Source organism: Loxodonta africana, chromosome X (assembly GCF_030014295.1).
Source record: "Loxodonta africana isolate mLoxAfr1 chromosome X, mLoxAfr1.hap2, whole genome shotgun sequence".
NCBI lineage: Eukaryota > Metazoa > Chordata > Mammalia > Proboscidea > Elephantidae > Loxodonta > Loxodonta africana.
In genome coordinates, this window is record NC_087369.1 from 157,379,965 (window position 1) to 157,398,723 (window position 18,759).

General features: G+C 42.6%; 1 protein-coding gene across 1 annotated transcript; it reads left to right on the forward strand.

Moving 5' to 3' along the window:
- The first annotated feature begins 16,327 nt into the window (after positions 1-16,327).
- SMIM10 (small integral membrane protein 10) lies at positions 16,328-18,201 on the forward strand. The gene has a single exon (XM_023539935.2). The coding sequence runs from the start codon at positions 16,440-16,442 to the stop codon at positions 16,674-16,676; it is 237 nt and encodes a 78-aa protein (XP_023395703.2). The 5' UTR covers positions 16,328-16,439; the 3' UTR covers positions 16,677-18,201.
- Positions 18,202-18,759: the final 558 nt, after the last annotated feature.

The following is an 18,759-nucleotide window of genomic DNA, read 5'->3' on the forward strand; positions in this document are numbered from 1 at the left end:
GGCCAACACTTGTCCTCTCCACTCCCCCCTCCCTCAAGCTTTAAATACCCACCCAGGCTTTATGGATCCTTGCCAGGGTGGTCCCAGAGTCATAGGAGAATGCACTCACGTCAATGAGTTCTCACCTTTCCACCTTTACATACCTCTCTCCCTGGTCAAACCAGACTATTCAAGCATCCAGTCCCAGGTCCAGTGCTGCCCATTTCCATCTACAGTCAGTGAATAAGGATAAGCCAGGTGGGAAATCGCTATTTATGGAAAATTCTGAGGGGCTTTCAGGGATTCCAGAGAAGGAAACCATGGATGCCTAAGAACTTGGGCATTGTGGTCCTTGACATCATGATGAGGTAGGACATATCCATGAGAAGGCTTTGGTTGCCTGGCCTGACTCAGTGGCTGCTGGCCCAGAGCTGAGCTCCTCTGTACTCTGCTCCTTTCAGCCCTCTGGGTGGTTGCACTGTCTTCCCCTACTCACGAGTCTTCTTCATACCCACAAACACCAAGTTCATTCTGCCTTCTGACTCTTACTTCAGTGGGTCCCCTTTCCCCTAGCCCTAATTCCAGTTGCCTGCCATGTTTAGCCCACTGACTGCAGAGGCCCTGCCATGATTGCCCAGCTGATTCTGGAACCTATTTTCTTCTTTCTGCTGTTGATGTTTCTCTCCATCTTAAGACAGCTGAGAGCTTATTGTAGTCACACGGTCAAAGGTGGAACATTTAGGATTTCAGAACCTTTGTTGTACCTGGATATACGGTGAACCTCTTCCTTTGGGCCCTGAAATTAAGACCACAGTAGTATCCGCTCCGCAGCCTGCATGGAGAACTGAATCACTATTTTCTCACACTGAAAACCGACAACTATTGGGTAAGCCACTAGGGGGAAGCAGCTACTGTGTTTTAGTAAATTCCAATTATTTTGACTTTTTTTTCCTTATTACATATATTTTACATAGGCATGGTTGTACAATTGCTCACTTTCTTTTTTCACAGTAAGAAATCAAAGAGCTACATGACCTTGAGGTGGTGATTGGGTTTCTGATCATCCTCTTTTACACACCTGAGGCCGTCCCTCCTCTTCCTTCCTCACTTTGTATTATTAATGGTGGTGCCAACCTCTAGGGATGACCAAGGCCCCTCCTCCCTCTGCTCTGCCTAGACCATCTCAAGTTTGGTGTCTACCGCCTCTCTGCTCCCTGCTATATGTGGTAGAAAACTTTGGGCTTATGTGTGTAGCTGTTAACATTTTTGTTTTTTCTTCCTTTCTCTCCATACACACACATACACACACACACGTCTGTGTATATATACACACGTGTGTGTGTGTGTGTATATATATATATATATATACATATATATACGCACACACATAAGGGACCTTTGTGGCCCAATGGGAGCCCTGTTGGTGCAGTGATTAAGAGCTCGGCTGCTAACCAGAAGGTTGACAGTTTAAATCCACCAGGCGCTCCTCGGAAACCCTATGGGGCAGTTCTACTCTGTCGTATAGGGTTGCTATGAGTCGGAATCCACTCCTAGGCACACAACACGACACATCACGTATAGCTACTGTTTGGTAACTATGCTGTATCATCACCTTTACCTCACACCACTAAGTTTCTGACAACATATGATTTTTAGTGTTTGCATATCCCAGTCTGTAGATATGCCATAATATATCAAAACATTCCCATGTTAGAGAATAATTGTTTCCAGTTCTCCCACTATTTTAAGTAATGCTGTAGTAAACATTTCCCATATATATGTTTATCGGCTTCTGGGATCATACTTTAGGTTAGATTTCTAGAAATGAAATTATATCAAAGGCATAAACATTTTCCAGACTCTTGATAGATTTTCTCAGGTTGCTTTTCAGAAAGGTTGTATCTATTTCCACTTCTGTTAATAGAGTATAAGACAGCCCATTAATTATACCCCCACCAGAAGTAATTATCATTTGATAACCATTGTATTTGATAGCCAAAAACCCAATTAAAAAAAAACATTTATTTGATAGCCAAAAGGGTATCTAATAATTGATTCTTTTCCTTTCCTTTGATTGCCAATAAGGTGGAGCCGATTTCATATTTTCTTTATTCATTTTTCTTCCATATCTTCTCAGTCTACATGGCTTTTCTATAAAAAATCTGTTAACACGAAGTATTAACTGAACCCATTAAACACCTGTAATAATTTGGAGTTCCTGGGTGGCACAAATGGTTAAGCCGAAAGCTGAAAGGTTGGCAGTTCAAACCCACCCAGATGCGCCTCAGAAGACAGGCCTGGCGGTCTGCTTTTGAAAGGCCATAACCTCGAAAACCCTATGGAGCAGTTCTACTCTGCACACATGGGGTCGCCATGAGTCAGAACCCGCTCCATGGTGCCTAACAACAACAACAATAATTTGGAAAAGATTTTCTCAATTTCTTTCATTAAATTTCTTTTTGATTTATGCAAATTTTACAATGTTAGCTAGTCAAAACTATTAATTAGTGTGTTCTTTTTTCATTACGTTAATGTTATGCTAAAAATTTCCTTTTCGGCCAGAGCCCAGTGCGGTGGAGTCGATTCCGACTCATAGCGACCCTATAGGACAGAGTAGAACTGCCTCATAGAGTTTCCAAGGAGCGCCTGGTGGATTTGAACTGCCAACCTCTTGGTTAGCAGATGTAGCACTTAACCACTATGCCACCAGGGCTTCTGCCAGACATGAGATAAATATTCACCTTATTCTCTCATATTTTCTTTAGGTTAATTTTTTCAAATTGATTCATATCAGGCATACAGAAATGAGCACAAAGCTTAAGAGTACAGTTCATAATTTTTCAAAAGTTGGGCTCATCTGTATAAGCAGGTTTGAGATCAAGAAACAGAAACTCTTCCATTGACAGTCACCACTATCCTGCTTTCTAACAAAACAGGTTTGTTTTTTGTGTGTTTTTGAACACAAATAGAATCACTCTTTTGTGCTTGGCAACTTGTGCTAAATATTATATTTGTGAGACTGATCCATGTTCTTGTATATGGTTGCAGTCCATGTATCTTCATGCTGTTTATCAGTCCATTATATAATTATATCACAGTTTATCTCACAGGGATCAATGCTGTCAGTAGGGGCTGGGAGGAGTCAACATGGGCTTTACCAGCTCCTAGCTAGACTGCACAGGTCGCATGACAATCTAGCCTCCTAAAGATCCTGTTTCCAGGATCCCTAGAAAATGGGCCTCAGAGCAAGGTCATTTCTATCCCAAATCAAGGCTGGAAATGGCTCAGGCAGGGGTACCCTGAACCCATGGATACTTGGGTGATCTTGCTCCCTCTCTTCCTATCTTGATGACAGAACCCAGAGATGGAATCATTCCATGTCTATGGAGCCCAGAATAAAGTCTTTCATCTCTGAAGTTGCAAGAACTTTTGGTTCAGGACACCAGGTGTAGGTGTAAAGATAAGGGGTGCCATGCACCTGGATTCCTTGGTGTTCTGGCCTCAGGGCCTTCTTCCCACAAGCTTTGTAGGTCTTTATTTCCACCTAATTTGTCCTCCTTTAACTTGTCTCCACTGGATTAGCTGGGGAGAAGGAAAGGTTTTTTTAAATTCATATTTCATATTACTTCTTATAAGAGTTTCTGTAAGTAGTGTTTTGCATGGAATTTGTCCATTTCAACCAGATTGTCTTTTTTTCCTTTCTTTCTTTTTTTCCCTAGATTTGATCATTATTTCCTCTTGTTTTCTTTTTAATGCTTATAGGATATGTAGTGATATCTTCTTTGTCATTCCTGATACGAAAAAAAAATTTTTTTTCTTTGACGATTCTTACTATGGGTTTGTCGATTTAAAAAAAAACCTCAAAAAAAAAAGTCTTCTCAAAGAACCTCTTTTTTTGGATTTGTTGTATTTTTTCTGTTTCATTCATTTCTGCTCTTATTATTTCCTTCAACATTTGTTTGTTTTGAGTTGTTGTCCTTTTTCTAGATTCTTGAGAAGGAATCCCAGTTGATTTTTTTCTTCTCTTATAGTGTGCATTTTTGTATTTTGACAAATTTCTCTCTGAGCACAAGTTTGGGTAATATCAATTTATTCAAAGGGAAATAGTAAAGTGAGTTAATGGTACCTCGAAGTAAACTATATTATGCCTTTTACATGAAGTTACTGTATCAGTTTTTTAACTAATAACCTGTGCAGTTTCTAACTGCTTAAAATGCAAATCCTAATCTCTGGCAAAATCTTCTCCCATATTCTTAGAGACTGTAGAATCAGATTCTAGTGAACTATGGAAGGGGAAAAGGGAAAAATGAACCAAATTGTTACAACAGTCAAAAAAAAAAGATTCACCTTATTAGCAGGAATTATCCATGATTAATTTTTTTTTTTTTTTTTTGGAAACGAGGCAAAAGGATGACTGTCTTTTCAGCATCATAAACCCATCTAAGGGTGTTCTGGGGGAGTATACTTTGTTTTACTTACCCTTTACTGTTAAGTTGGATCCCAGCACTCGAAACTGCTATTAAGTTAGGCGTTATCTTGCAGAAAAGTATTAAGATGCAAAATATTTCTTGACCATTGGAGACAATAACTCCAACAGTTATGGTTGTTTTGCTCTATACGAAAATAAACTTTTTGTATCTAATTTAGCAATCCCACACCAGTGTTGCCTTTTCATTGACCTTACATATGCCATCAGGAGTCCCTGGGTGGCGCAAGTGACTCACACTCCACTACTAACCTAAAGGTTGGTAGTTTGAACCCACCCAGTGGTGCTGCAGAAGAAAGACCTGGCAATTTACTTCCGAAAGATTACAGCCTTGAAAATCCTATGTACGGGATCAAATTGACAACAGCAACTGGAAATATTAAATAGGAACCTTAGAGGGCCATGAGTTTATGTTAATGGAGGAAGAACAACTCAGAAAAGGAGGGTGAGGATGGTTGCACAACTTGAAGAGTGTAATCGGTATCAATAATTGTACATGTAGAAATGGTTGAATTGGTGTATGTTCTGCTGTGTATATTTTCAACAACAAGAAAATAAATTTAAAAAGCCCTATATTTAATTCTACTCTGCAACGTATGAGTTCACATGAGTCAGAATCTACGGCAACTTTTTTTTTTAAATAATGATACAGGAAAATGATCATGCCAGAACAAGTAATCAAAGCAGCTGTCATGGATTGAATTATGTCCCCCAAAAATGTGTGTATCAGTTTGGCTGGGCCTTGATTCCCGGTATCGTGTGACTTTCCTGTATGTTGTAAATCCTGCCTCTATGATGTTAATGAGGGAGGATGGGCGGCAGCTGTGTTAGTGAGGCAGGGCTCAATCTAAAGACTGGATTGTGTCTTGAGGCAATCTCTTGAGATGTAAAAGAGAGAAGCGAGCAGAGATACTAGGGGACATCATACCACGAAGAAAGCAGCACCAGGAGCGGAGTGAGTCCTTTGGACCTGGGGTCCCTGAACCTGAAAAGCTCCTTGACCATGGGAAGATTGAGGACAAGGACCTTCCTCCAGAGCTGACAGAGAGAGAAAGGCTTCCCCCCGGAGCTGACGCCCTGAATTTGGACTTTTAGCCTACTACTAAACTGAGAGGAAATAAATTTCTGTTTGTTAAAGCCATCCACTTGTGATATTTCTGTTATAGCAGCACTAGGTGACTAAGCCAGCAGCATATAAAATGGTCTATGGTGTGGGAGTGCTCCAGCCCTTCCATTCCACCACACACTGGAGCTGATAAGGGACCCCCACACTAAGTGAAATTGTGCATTTGGGGGTAGAAGGAAGGGCCATGAAATCATGATCAGGTAGGAGATGACCTGGAAAAACCATTGTCCTGTGGCAATCTCCGTGTTCCTGCAAGGATCTAGGAATGGTAAAGTTGAACTCCTAAGAAATGAGGGGGTGGATGCCCTGACATCATGATAAAGGAGGACATGGCCAAGAGAAGGTATTCTGGCTGACTTGGCAGCTGCTGGCCAAACCAGAGCTCCTTAGCTTCCCCGTATTCTGCAACCCTTAGCCCTCTGGGTAATGGCACCATCCTCCCCCCACTCAGCTTGAATTCTTTTCATCCTTCTTTCCCAACCCTCACAGCCAGTCCCCAAATCCATTCTGCCTCCTGACTCTCATTTCTGTGGAGCCCCTTCTTCTCTACAGCCCCAGTTCCAGTTGCTTGCCCTCTTAACCCCTGATTGTGGAGGCCAAATGGCCAGCTGATTCTGGAACCAGTCTTCCTCTTCCTGCTGGTGGTGTTTCTCTCTGTCGTGAGGCGGCTGAGAGTACGTAAAGTTCCACAGGAGCACTCCTCTGTGACAGAATAACCTGTTCTACCAAAGGGCCCCTGTGTCATGAACGTTAAGCCTCGGTATTATCACCTGCGTTTGTATCTACCCTTCAATATGTGTGACAACATTCCTTCCTCAAACTAAAAGCAATTACTGAATGAGCCACAAGTAGGCAAAGCTCCTCCGTTTCTAATTGTCGCATTACACAAGTGTGGGACATGGGAAGTATAGCTAAATCAATAGAGGAAAAAAATCACCTGATAAAATTCCACAGCTCAGGAAACTACTCAGAACGTTATGGTATTTGGGTTCCGTTTTTTTTTCCCTGTTGTTGTTAGTTGCTGTGGAGTGGATTCCGACTCATGGCGACCCCAGGTGTACAGAATATAAACTGCTCTATAGGGTTTTCAAGGCTGTGATCTTTTGGAAGTGGATAGCCAGGCCCGTCTTCTGAGGTGCCTCTGAATGAGTTCAAACCACCAACCTTCAATTAGTAGTGGAGTGATTAAACATTTACACCACCCAGGAACACCTTTCTTTCCCCCTCTACCTAAATGTACATAGATTTTTTTTTTTATGTGATATTGTCGGGGGACAGCCCCAGCAAGGAAAGACTCTCGCTATGCGCCCTGGCAGATAATCCGAAGAACTGACACATAGCCCTTTCCAGATTCATGCGTTCAGGGAAGCTTACTGACACGGGCAGGCAGCTGCTCTCCAGTGGCGGCCGGCTGGAGTATTTTCCGCAACCACCTAGCAAGGGACCCAAGCTTATATACCGTTCCAGTTGGGACCAAGGCTCATTGCTTTTCTCCCACGTCCTTGGGCAGTCAGTGTTCCCAGGGACTTCACGTCCAGGCTCAGATGTTTTCCTTCTTGTTGCTAAGCATTCTTCGGCCTTGGCCGCTGGCCCATTCATGCCCCTCCCGGCCTTGTACCTTAGCCCAAGTCCATCACGAATTCATCCCCAGCATGCTTCGGGGAAGAGCAAAGCGGATTCCATTAGGGAGGGGATGCATATAGCTGAATCGCATTACCCTACAGATATTTATCTACTTACCGTCTTGTTTCTACTTAATAACAAAATGCTGTGAGGATCTTTCCAAGGTGTTACATATTTTTCTACATTATTTTCTAATGTTTAATTATTATAAAAACATAGAAAATATACTTCATTGTGGTTAATGTTTTGCGCACATCATTGATAAACTCCTTAAGATAAAGGACTAGAAGGGGATACTGCTGGATCAAAGGCAATGGTTCAGTTGTCTGACATGTTATATTAGTTTGCTTGGGCTCTTCTAACAAAGTACCACAAATTCAGTGGCCTAAAACAACAGAGATTTATTCTCTCAGTTCTGGAGGCTAGAGGTCCACATTCAGAGTGGCAGCAGGGCTGTGCTCTCTCTGAAGGCTCTAGGGGAGAATCCTTCCTTGACTCTACCAGCTTCTGGCACCCCCAGGTGTTCCTTGGTTTGTAGACACATCACTCCAATTCTGCTCCCAACTTCACACGGCCGTCTTCCCTCTGTGTGTCAGCTGTGCCTCTTCTTTTTTTTAAGGACATCATTCATATTGAATTAAGGCCCACGCTACTTCAGTATGACCTCATGTAAACTAATAATGTCTTCAAAGACTGTTTCCAAACAAGGTTGCATTCACAAGTGCCGGGGGCTAGGACTACAACATATATTTTTGGGGGACATAATTCAACTCATAACACATGTACTGCCAAGTTGCTCCTCAGAAAGAGTGTGGCAATTACACTCTAACCAGTGGTCTGAGAGAATGCCACTCTGGCCATGTCATTGCCAATACCACTCATATCTTTTTATATCTTTGTCAATTTGACCAAACCAAAAAAACGAAACCCAGTGCCGTCGAGTCGATTCCAACTCATGGCGACCCTATAGGACAGAGTACAACTGCCCCATAGAGTTTCCAAGGAGTGCCTGGGGAATTCGAACTGCCAGTCCTTTGGTTAGCAGCTGTAGCACTTAACCACTACGCCACTAGGGTTTCCTGTCAATTTGACAGGCAACATAATATATTGTCATTGTTTTAATTTGCATCTTTTAACAATCAAACGTAAATGAAATATTTATTGAGCATGGATTATTTGTCAAGCACTATGCTAAGCATGGAGCCCTGGTGGTGCAGCGGTTAAGCGCTCAGCTGCTAACCAAAAGGTCAGCAGTTCGAATCTCCCAGTCGCTCCTTGGAAACCCTATGGGGCAGTTCTACTCGTCCTATAGGGTCACTATGAGTTAGAATCCACTTGAAGGCAATGGGTTTGGTTTTTGGTTTGGTGCTAAGCACTGGGAATCCAGCAGAGGGTAAGGCAGATATTGTTTTCCTTCTCCCCAGTCTCACCCCCCAGGGAGATGCTGTTGTTGTTGGGTGCAGCCTTGGAAACCCTATGGGGCAGTTCTACTCTGTCCTACAGGGTCGCTATGAGTCAGAATCAACTCCACAGTGATGGTTTGGTTTTGGTTTGGTAATCTTTAGAGGAGCAGATCCCCAGGTCTTTCTCCTGAGGAGCTGCTGGGTCGGTTCGAACCACCAAACTTTTGGTTAGCAGCCAAGTGCTTAAGCTCCTTCTAGGGAGATGGGGGCATGCAAAAACCAAAATAAATGGATAAACGAGTAGTTACAGATTGGGAGAAACGGTACAGAGGAAAGAAACAGGGGAGTGTGTGATAGATAGTAAAGGGCATACTAACTGGGTGCTGTTGAAGTTGAACATTTTTTTCCCCTTATGCTCATCAGCTACTGTGTTTCTTCTTCCTGAGGGGGTGGAGTGGGGGAGTACAGGGAAGCTGTCAGAAACTCGCTGCCCTAATGAAAATGTCCTGTGTCTTGTGAAGGGCACACCCTAGCCCTACCCCATCTCCTCTGGGCTGGTAACTGTTAAATGCTGAGGTGGCTTTGTACCTGGGAGAGGCCCATTTCCTAGCTCACTACAAAAGCAGATACCAGTGCAGCAGGCCTGCTATGGGCATGTGGTCTCTCTCCCTCCCTCTCTCTATCACACACACACACACCACGTACACACAGGCACGCACCATGGGAAGCCATGATTGTAGTTGTTGTTGTCGTTAGGTGCTGTCGAGTCGGTTCTGACTGATAGCGACCCTATGCACAGCAGAACGAAACACTGCCCAGTCTTGCACCATCATCAAAATCGTTGTTACGCTTGAGCCCATTGTTGCAGCCACTGTGTCAGTCCATCCCGTTGAGGCTCTTCCTCTTTTGACTGACCCTCTGCCTTACCAAGCATGATGTCCTTCTTCAGGGACTGATCCCTCCTGACAACATGTCCAAAGTATGTAAGACACAGTCTCACCATCCTTGCTTCTAAGGAGAACTCTGGCTATATTTCTTAATGGAGATGGTCAAATAGAATTGCTCCAAGTCCCTGAACAGAGGCCCTGGACCCTCCTTGTATTCTCACACAGATCCACTGGTGACAGGCTTCAGGTTCAAAGTATGTGATTATAAATGCAGGACACATTCTCATTGTGTAAAAACCGTAGTGAGTGAAGGTCTCCTGCCATGCTCCTCCTCTGATTTCCTCAGTAGTCAGGAGACAAGTGAGCTCTGGAGGGTTAGGGATGACTTCTAGGCCACGCTTTCGACATTGATTATGTCTAGAACCACGTCTGTCATTGTAGACTGCACTGGGTCTGAAAGTATCAGTTGAGGAGGCCATGCTTCTTTACATTTATGTATTTTTCTAAATTTCCTGCAAAACAACTTCATAGTGTTAAATCTTTTTTTCCTCTTCCAGATTTGCTGGAACTAGGGCTTGGACAAATTCACACAGGGGCCTCACACACAAAAACCCCTGTTCCCTTTGACCTTCTTACTATACAAAAAATATTTCTGCTGACACACAGGTTTAATCTATGTATGCACTCAAATGTTCCCAGCAGACATTTAGCAGGCCCTCTGTTTCTCCTAAGAAGTTTAAGTTTTAATTGCTTTGTAAACCTCGCTTTTTGAATGACTTGATAAAATGAAACAATTCATGACCAGAAGCAACTTCAAAGTAAAGGGAAAAAATGCTGTGTTTTGTTCTTTTTTTTTTTTTTCCTCTCTGCCTACTCTTTGCTTGCTATAAGAACTCTTAGCTTGCTTTTGTTCCCAGAAGTACTTCCTGGTTTTTGCTGGGAGATCCACTTCCATCTATGGATCTTTTCAAAACCAAGTAAACGCTATAAAATTAACCTCGTGAGACTATATATATATATATATGTTTATATATGGAAACCCTGGTGGCGTAGTGGTTAAGTGCTATGGCTGCTAACCAAACGGTCGGCAGTTCGAATCCACCAGGCGCTCCTTGGAAACTCTATGGGGTAGTTCTACTCTGTCCCATAGGGTCGCTATGAGTCGGAATCAACTCAACAGTCCTGGGTATGTTTACATATATATATATATATATATATACACACACAATAGCAACAGCAAAGAAACTACTAATTGTATCAGGGATGAATACAGGGCCACAATCCTACCCGTTGATTTAGAAAAATAATATTGGAATATTATTGCCTGTCCTTGAGCAAAGAGAATGCGACCCAGCTTCAGCTGGGTCCACAAAGACTCACAAGGACACATCAACTGGGCCCTGAGATAAAGACAATAGATGGGACAATCTTAGAAATTATCTTTTAGGGAAGAAAAATATTTTTAGGAAACTTTTCGCATAAAGCCAATCAAACAGGACACAAAAGACTTTTCCGCTCCTATCTTTTTCTATTAACATTAAAAATTTTTTTTTTTTAACATTTGGTAAATAGAAATTTGTTGGATAATAAAGACCCTCCTTACTGTCCGGTTACTGAAACCTGTAACAATGGTTGTTAAGAAAGGCAATTCAAAGTGTAAGACCACAGTCTCTAGCCAATCTGTGAAACGGTGAAACTTTCACCCCTTTTTGTGATGTTAATGTATAGGATTCCGGCAGACATTAGCTCTGGCAGCATGCTTGTCCACTTCCCACTTTTGTCTTCTTGAATATATGCCAAATAAAACTTTCTTTTTCCTTTACTAAACTTTGTGATGTTTTTCCCCTACAACACCGTTAATGCATCAATTGTATTCATTTTCCTCTTTTCATTTAGATCATCTTCTCTTAACGCTGTTTCTGCGATAGCATCTAGATTTGTGCCTATTCTATTGGTGGTGGACTTTGTCTCATCTCACTCACTTTGGACATGTTATCCAGAGACACCCGTCCCTGGAAAAGGACATCATGCTTGGTAAAGTAGAGGGTCAGCAAAAAAGGAAGATCCTCAATGAAATGGATTGACACAGTGGCTGCAACAATGGGCTCAAGCAAAGCAACAATTGTGAGGATGGCTCAGGACCAGGCAACTTTTCATTCTGTCATGCATGGGGTCACTATGAGTCAGAACCAACTAGACAGCACCTAACAGCAACTACTGGTGTTAGACTTCAGTGGGGTGTGACTCCAGACTTGAGCCCACAAGACAAAGCAGATGGCACCTGACAGGCCCAGATGGACATGGCTATCTCTGGTGGGATGTGAGGTCAAAGGCCTGTTTCGGGGAGGGCAGGGCCTGGGGCAAGGCACCATGAGCATTCTTTCCTTCCTCTCCGCCCTATCTGGTCACAGGAGTTTTCATATAGAGGAAGATATAGCTAGAACGAACATGAAAGACAGCTTCGCCAGGGACCAAGACTCCAGAAAATGGCGGTTGGCAGCCTAGAAGGTGTGCATTGTCAAGGGCACATTTTTTGTTAACTCTCCTCATCTGGCAGGCTATCCTGGGTTTCTTCACGTGGTGGCAGCAGGTTTCCAAAACTAGCAAGAGTGCAGGCCCCAATGCACAAATACTTTTCAAGCCTCTGCTTGTACTATGTTTGCAATGTCCCATTGACCAAAGCCAATCACATGGCAGATTCAAAAGATAAAGAAATAGATCACCTCTTGATGAGAGGATCTGCAATGTTCATGCTGCAAAGATGTGGATTCTGGGAGGAGAAACATTTGTGGAAATATTATTTGGAATGTTTGTCGAAATGGAGACATTACACTCAACCACTGGCACCAACTCCAGTCTCCCCACTCCAAAATCCTAGCCCTCTCAGGCACATCACTCAATTTCTTTAGAGAAGTGTCATCTATTTTCTCCAGGACATAAACTCCTTCACTGGGTGAGAGAGTGAGGGCATTAAATGTCAATCTATTATGTCTTGACTAAATATATCAAACAAACAAAATAATCCATTGCCTTTGAGCTGATTCCAACACATAGTGACCCCATAGGACAGAGTAGAACTGCCTCATAGGGTTTCCAAGACTGTAATCTCTACGGGAGCAGGCTGCCACATCTTTCTCCCATGGAGCAGCTGGTGAGTTCCAACCACTTACCCTCGGTTAGCAGCCGAGTGCTTAACCACTACACCACCAAGGCTCCTTATATAGCAGTGCTCTCTTTCTCTCTCCATATATATATATAAACCAAAAAAACCAAACCCATTTTTATCAAATCGATTCCGACTCATAGAACCCTAAAAGACAGAGTAGAACTGCCCCATAGGGTTTCCAAGGAGTGCCTGGTAGATTTGAACTGCTAACATTTTGGTTACAGCCGTAGCACTTAACCACTACACCACCAGGGTTTCATATATATATGTTGTTATTGGATGCTGTGACGTCAATTCCAACTCATAGCGACCCCATGTGACAGAGTAGAACTGCCCTATAGAGTTTCCTAGGCTATAATATCTACGGGAGCAGATTGCCAGGTCTTCCTCCCTCTGACCACTGGGTGGGTTCGAACTGCCAATATTTCGGTTAGCAGCCAAGCCAAGCATTTAACAATTGTGCCACCAGGGCTATATATATATATATATATATATATATATATATATATATATATGTGTGTGCGTACATATTACCCCATATAGATTTTGAGTGGGGTGGTTCAGACAGAGGAATCAAGTTATATGCACTCTATTGTGAGAAAGAAGGGCAGGAAGATCTTTTATAACTTCCCAAAGACAAAAACCAATGACCCTATTACTACTATTTATATTTGGTGTGTGGGTATGAGAGAGGAGGATGCATTTCCTTTGTTTAATGTGCCCCTTTTGTCAACTCAATGGCACTGGGTTTTTTTGTCTACTGTTTCTCTACAGATACTGTGTTTGAGATTTCATCAATTTTAGATTGCTTGTGTTGTTCAGTCAGCCTGAGGCAAAATTTTTAATATAAAAATGAGAAAAGTGGTATGGAGACGTGGAGGTGGGGGTGGGCTGGTAGGGTGGAGGAGGTGAGGTGGGGAGAGGAAACAGAAGGCTATGGGTGGCCTACCCCTTCTCTTCCACACTGTTGCCTACCCCTTCTCTTCCACACTGTCGCTGCCCCCGGACATATATGAATATATGTCAGTGCTGTTAATATATACAAATAACTGATAAAAACATATACCAGTCTGTTAATGGTCTTTCTTGTTGAGGGTTGTGATCCTAAGGATTTTACTTTTCTCTAATATATGTTTATAATGTTGAAATGTATGAGCAATCAGAAAAACAATAGTGAAAAATCAGGAACCTTGGGGAAGTTGGTCAACTGCACTGATAATTAAATGAATGTAAATTATAAGAACGAGACATAATCATTGCCTATCATGTTTTTTTTTTTAATCATGTTGGCAAGAAAATAATTTAAGATCGTGTTAGGGAAAAGTTACTAAAAACAAAATCTACTCCCAACCCAGAAAACCTCTTCTCAAAAATAGAAGAGAAAGAAGCGTCTTATTGTTGAATAAGCATTCAAACAGAATGTATGTATCACAGGCAATTCCCTAAAGAGACTGCAGAAACAGGAAGGAATCTGACACTTTGTATAGCCAAGTGGATACAATCCATACTTTCATGTTTATGATCAAATCGCTAATTTTCTAGTATCACTATGGCAGGATACCTGAACATATAGGAGCCCTGGTGGTGCAGTGATTAAGCACTCAGCTGTTAACTGAAAGGCCAGCAGTTCAAACCCACCACTTGCTCCACGGGAGAAAGATGTGGCAGTCTGCTTCAGTAAAGGTTACAGCCTTGGAAACCCTATGGAGCAGCTCTACTCTGTATTATAGTGTTGTTCTGAATCAGAATCAACTCAATGGCAATAAGTTTGGGCTTAATGGTTCAAGAGTGAGAAACCACTGTGGCACAAAGCAACAACAACCTGGAGTTATGCTAATTTCCTTCTCGGAAGCTGGGAGGTAGGGGCCTGATCTTCCTTGATTACATTTGAAAAGAGATGGCTCCCAGGCCCTGGAGGAAACATCCTTGATTTACATACTTTACAAAGAGACAAAGAAAGAATTTACAAGTTATTTAAAGTCAATTCTAAAAGAACAGGGGTAGAAGGGAGCCTCTTCCCTTGTTTTTAACAGGGAGAATTTTCAATTTTTCTGTGTCCTTACAATTGTTAACACTCAGTGTTGTATAGAGGCCTGGTCTCTAAACATTTTTGATCAACCACACGTATTACTAAAACATTTTGACCTCGAACTCTAAATATATAACGTAATTGTTTTTATAGATAAAAATGGGATCATATTACTCATACTCTTCTGCTACTTGCAAATTCATGTTCAAGTGATGTTCACTGCAAAAATTATTGGCATAGGAAAAGCTGGAAACATTCAGAGTGTTCATCAATAGAGGACTGGTTAACGTTAGCCAACATGTATGTGTAATGTTCAGTCGCCAAAGACAGTGAGGTAGGTGTGTGTTATTGACATGTTAAATTCAATATATCAATATATACAGTAAACAATAATAGTTCATGATGGGGTGGGGAATGTGAAGCTACGTAGGTAATTTACTTTCCATTGTTTTCCGTTTTCGTACTGTTGAAAATTTCAAAAAACTTGTTTGTATAACTTTTCCAATTAAAAGAATATTAAAGATCTAAAACTAAAAAAGTTGCTTGAGCCATTAGAAAGGAATGCACACATTTTTAAAGTTTGGAAATTAAGTGGATTTGGTCTATTTGTACTAGCTCAGAGTTGAGGATTGAAAATCTTCCTAAAGGGATTTGAGGCAACAAGAACTAGATTCATGCTTCCTAGTTGTTCAAGACAACTGTATGGAGTAAATTTTCTAACACTTGTTTTTTGTTGTTAGGTGCCTTCCAGTTGGTTCCAATTCATAGCGACCCTATATACAACAGAAGGAAACAGTGCCCCGTCCTGAGCCATTCTCACAATTGTTGGTATGCTTGAGCCCATCACTGCAGCCACTGTGTCAATCCATCTTGTGGAGGCTCTTCCCTTTTTCGCTGACCCTTACCAGGTATGATGTCCTTCTCCAGGGACTGGTCCTTCTTGATAACCCATCCAAAGTACGTGAGGTGAAGTCTCACCATCTTCCCTTCTAAGGAGCGTTCTGGTTGTACTTCCAAGACAGATTTGTTACTTCTTCTGGCAGTCCATGGTGTATTCAGTTTTATGCTGAGGTGTAATCTGAACTGAAGGCTGTGGTCTTTGATCTTCATCAGTAAGTGCTTCAAGTCCTCTTCATTTTCAGCAAGCAACCTTGTGTCATCTGCATATGGCAGATTATTAATGAGTCTTCCTCCAATCCTGATGCCACGTTCTTCATATGGTATTCTGGCTTCTTGGATTATTTGCTCAGCATACAGACTGAGATTCTAACAGACGAAGGTTTGTTTCGCTCTGGTTTAAAAAAAAAAAAAAAAAAAGGACAGCCTGGGTCAAGAACCCCCTCCTCTCCAGCCCCCTCCCCTCCAGGCCCCCGTCCCCGCCCCTCCCGGCCCCACTCCTCCCCTCCAGGCCCCGCCCCATCCCTCTAGGCCCCGCCCTTCCAGGCTCCATCCTGGCCCCTGGGCCCCCTCCCCTACAGGCCCCGCCCCCTCCAGGTTCTGTCCCAGTCTATAGGCTCCGCCCCACCTCCAGGCCCCACCCACCCCGCCCCTCGGGCTCGCGGATGGGGCGGGCCGGGGAAGGAGAGCATCCATGGTCAGCTCACTTGGGATTGGCCGCCGCGCAGTCGGCCTCCCGCCTTATATCCTCTAGTCCGTCCCTCTGTTCATTGGTCGGTGGGTTCGCGGATCTGCTGGCGACTCTTGGACTGTGGGCACTTTGTGAGAGAAGACTCCAGACTTATGGCGGCGGCGGTTCTGTCCGGCCTGGCGGCGTGGCTGTCGCGCTCGGCCGCGATCCGCGCCATCTACGGCGCCTTCTGCAAGCGGCTGACTCGCACGCTGCTCACCCTCTTCAACCTGGCCTGGCGGACGCGCGTGCACTTCCCCAACGTCTTAATCGTGGTCGGCTTGATACTCAACGTGTGCATGCAGGTACTGCTAACTTTGTGGAATTTGGGGATTCCCCCGGCAGGATGACTGACTTTCACTCCCCAGCTCACCCACTTGAGAGCAAAGCGGCTAGCCCCGCTCGCGTGCGCCAGTCGGCATTTGCGCTGCCTCGTCTCTAAATGGGCTGCTAAAAAGCATCCTTTGCGAAAAGCATGCAGTGTGACCGAAAAAGCCTAAGATAAAACGAAATCTTGACTCCCAAGGAAGTAGGTAAGTCACAGAACATAAAAGAACTTAAAAATCTGGAAATCCTCAGAAATGTTTAAGAACTTATTGCATCCGTAAAAAGCAAAAGCAGCACAAACTTTAAGAAATGACAAAGGGCACAGGATGCATTTTTTGAAAGGAAAAGCAAGTAAAAACTTAAGGAAAGGTTAACTGTACAAGAATGGCCCAAATGGGAGGCAAATATTCCAAATTAGAATAGAAAGTGAGTACAGGTCAAACAGAATGGAATGGATTCGAAGCAATAGATGGATTGAGTAAGACGCTGGAGGAAATTTAATAACATGATGTGGAAGGCATCCATTTCTTCAGCCCAAAGAAAAAAACAATGAGAAACAGAAACTACAGGGAAAAACAAATATTTCAAACTGTACAAGAAAAGCATGCTTCAAATATGAAGCGACCTCAGATGTGGCCTGGTTTTGAACAGTTGCTGGGAGTGTGAGAAAAGGAATCTGTTTGAGCATTGGTACGTGGATCACGAATCGAGTCATAGACGAAAAAAACCCAATCATAGAAATTAACTTTGCTATTCATAATAACCATAATAAAGTAAATCTTGATTATGGTTTTTAGAGTCAATTTCCAGACAAAGCAGGGAAGACTTAGTTATGGTTACAGAATAGAATGGAAGGAAATGTTATCAACATTGACAATGTCCAGATAGAGTCGACAGGTTGGAAGGCAGGGGGGAGGAAATGTAAATAGATAGTGCTATTATCCTCATTAAATAGAAACTCAAGATACTACCTACAAACAGTTGAGGAAAAAAGATAGAGGTTCAAGTATTAGATTATTAAAAGTGAGTAAGGGGGCCAACAGAAGAGGTTAAAAATAGTGATACAACCAAACTGAGGGGGGAAGAGAGCAGAGGAGATAGTAGGGAAGCCAGCAGAAAATGCCTCAAGTCATAAGTCAAGAAATAGTAATAAAAGCATATTATCAAGAAAAATGGAGGTAACCACTACATAGACATACAGAAAAGTTTTTGCCTCTGGGTTGGGGAACTGGGAATTAAGGATGGGCAGAGATTTCTTGTTTTTCAATTATAAGCCCTTTTGTACTATTTGAGTGTTTAAAACTACATGCATGTGATTAAAAATTAAAACTTAAATATATATTAACAATGAATTTGCCGCAGTCAGAAGGAAATTGGGGAGGGGAGTTTGAGGGTGGTTTTGGAGGCCAGGTAGATGCTGAGTTAAAACACCTGTTCTGCGGTATTGTTATGTATATCCTGAATGATCATGCAAAATAAGATTTCCTGGTGTTCCAAACCGCCAGGAAATGCTTTAAAGCTAAAAATGGCCAATAGTCTTCAGATAGACTAGAGCTATCTCACTGGAACATGGTAGTTAAGGTAAAAAAAAAAAAAAAAAAAGCAATAAAATGGAATTCATTTTCAAAAGTTAAAAATTGGACACGTGCCCCATGATCTTTGTACAGGGTTTTTTTTTTTTTAAGGATACAGAAGTATCTTTATTTTTTTTATTGATGCAGCACACAAATGCTAATATGTATTCACATATAACTTTTTCTTATTTATAATCAAAAGATTGGTGAATCCAGGGGGAACTACTGTAATCACTATATGGAGCATAACTCGTTGCCATCCAGTCATTCCAACTCATAGCGACCCTGTAGGACAGACTAGAATGGCCCATAGGGTTTCCAAGCCCTAGTCTCTAGGGAGGAGATCCTGGTGGCCTAGTGGTTAGGTACTAAGGCTGCTAACCAAGAGGTCGGCAGTTCGAATCCACCGGGCGCTCCTTGGAAACTCTACCGGGCAGTTCTACTCTGCCCTATAGGGTCGCTATGAGTCGGAATCGACTCGACGGCAGTGGGTAATCTCTAGGGAAGCCAACTGCCTATGCCTAGGCAGAGC

Coding starts and splice junctions, on each gene's coding strand:
- SMIM10 (XM_023539935.2), top strand. CDS start 16,440: ATGGCGGCGGCGGTTCTGTCCGGCCTGGCGGCGTGGCTGTCGCGCTCG.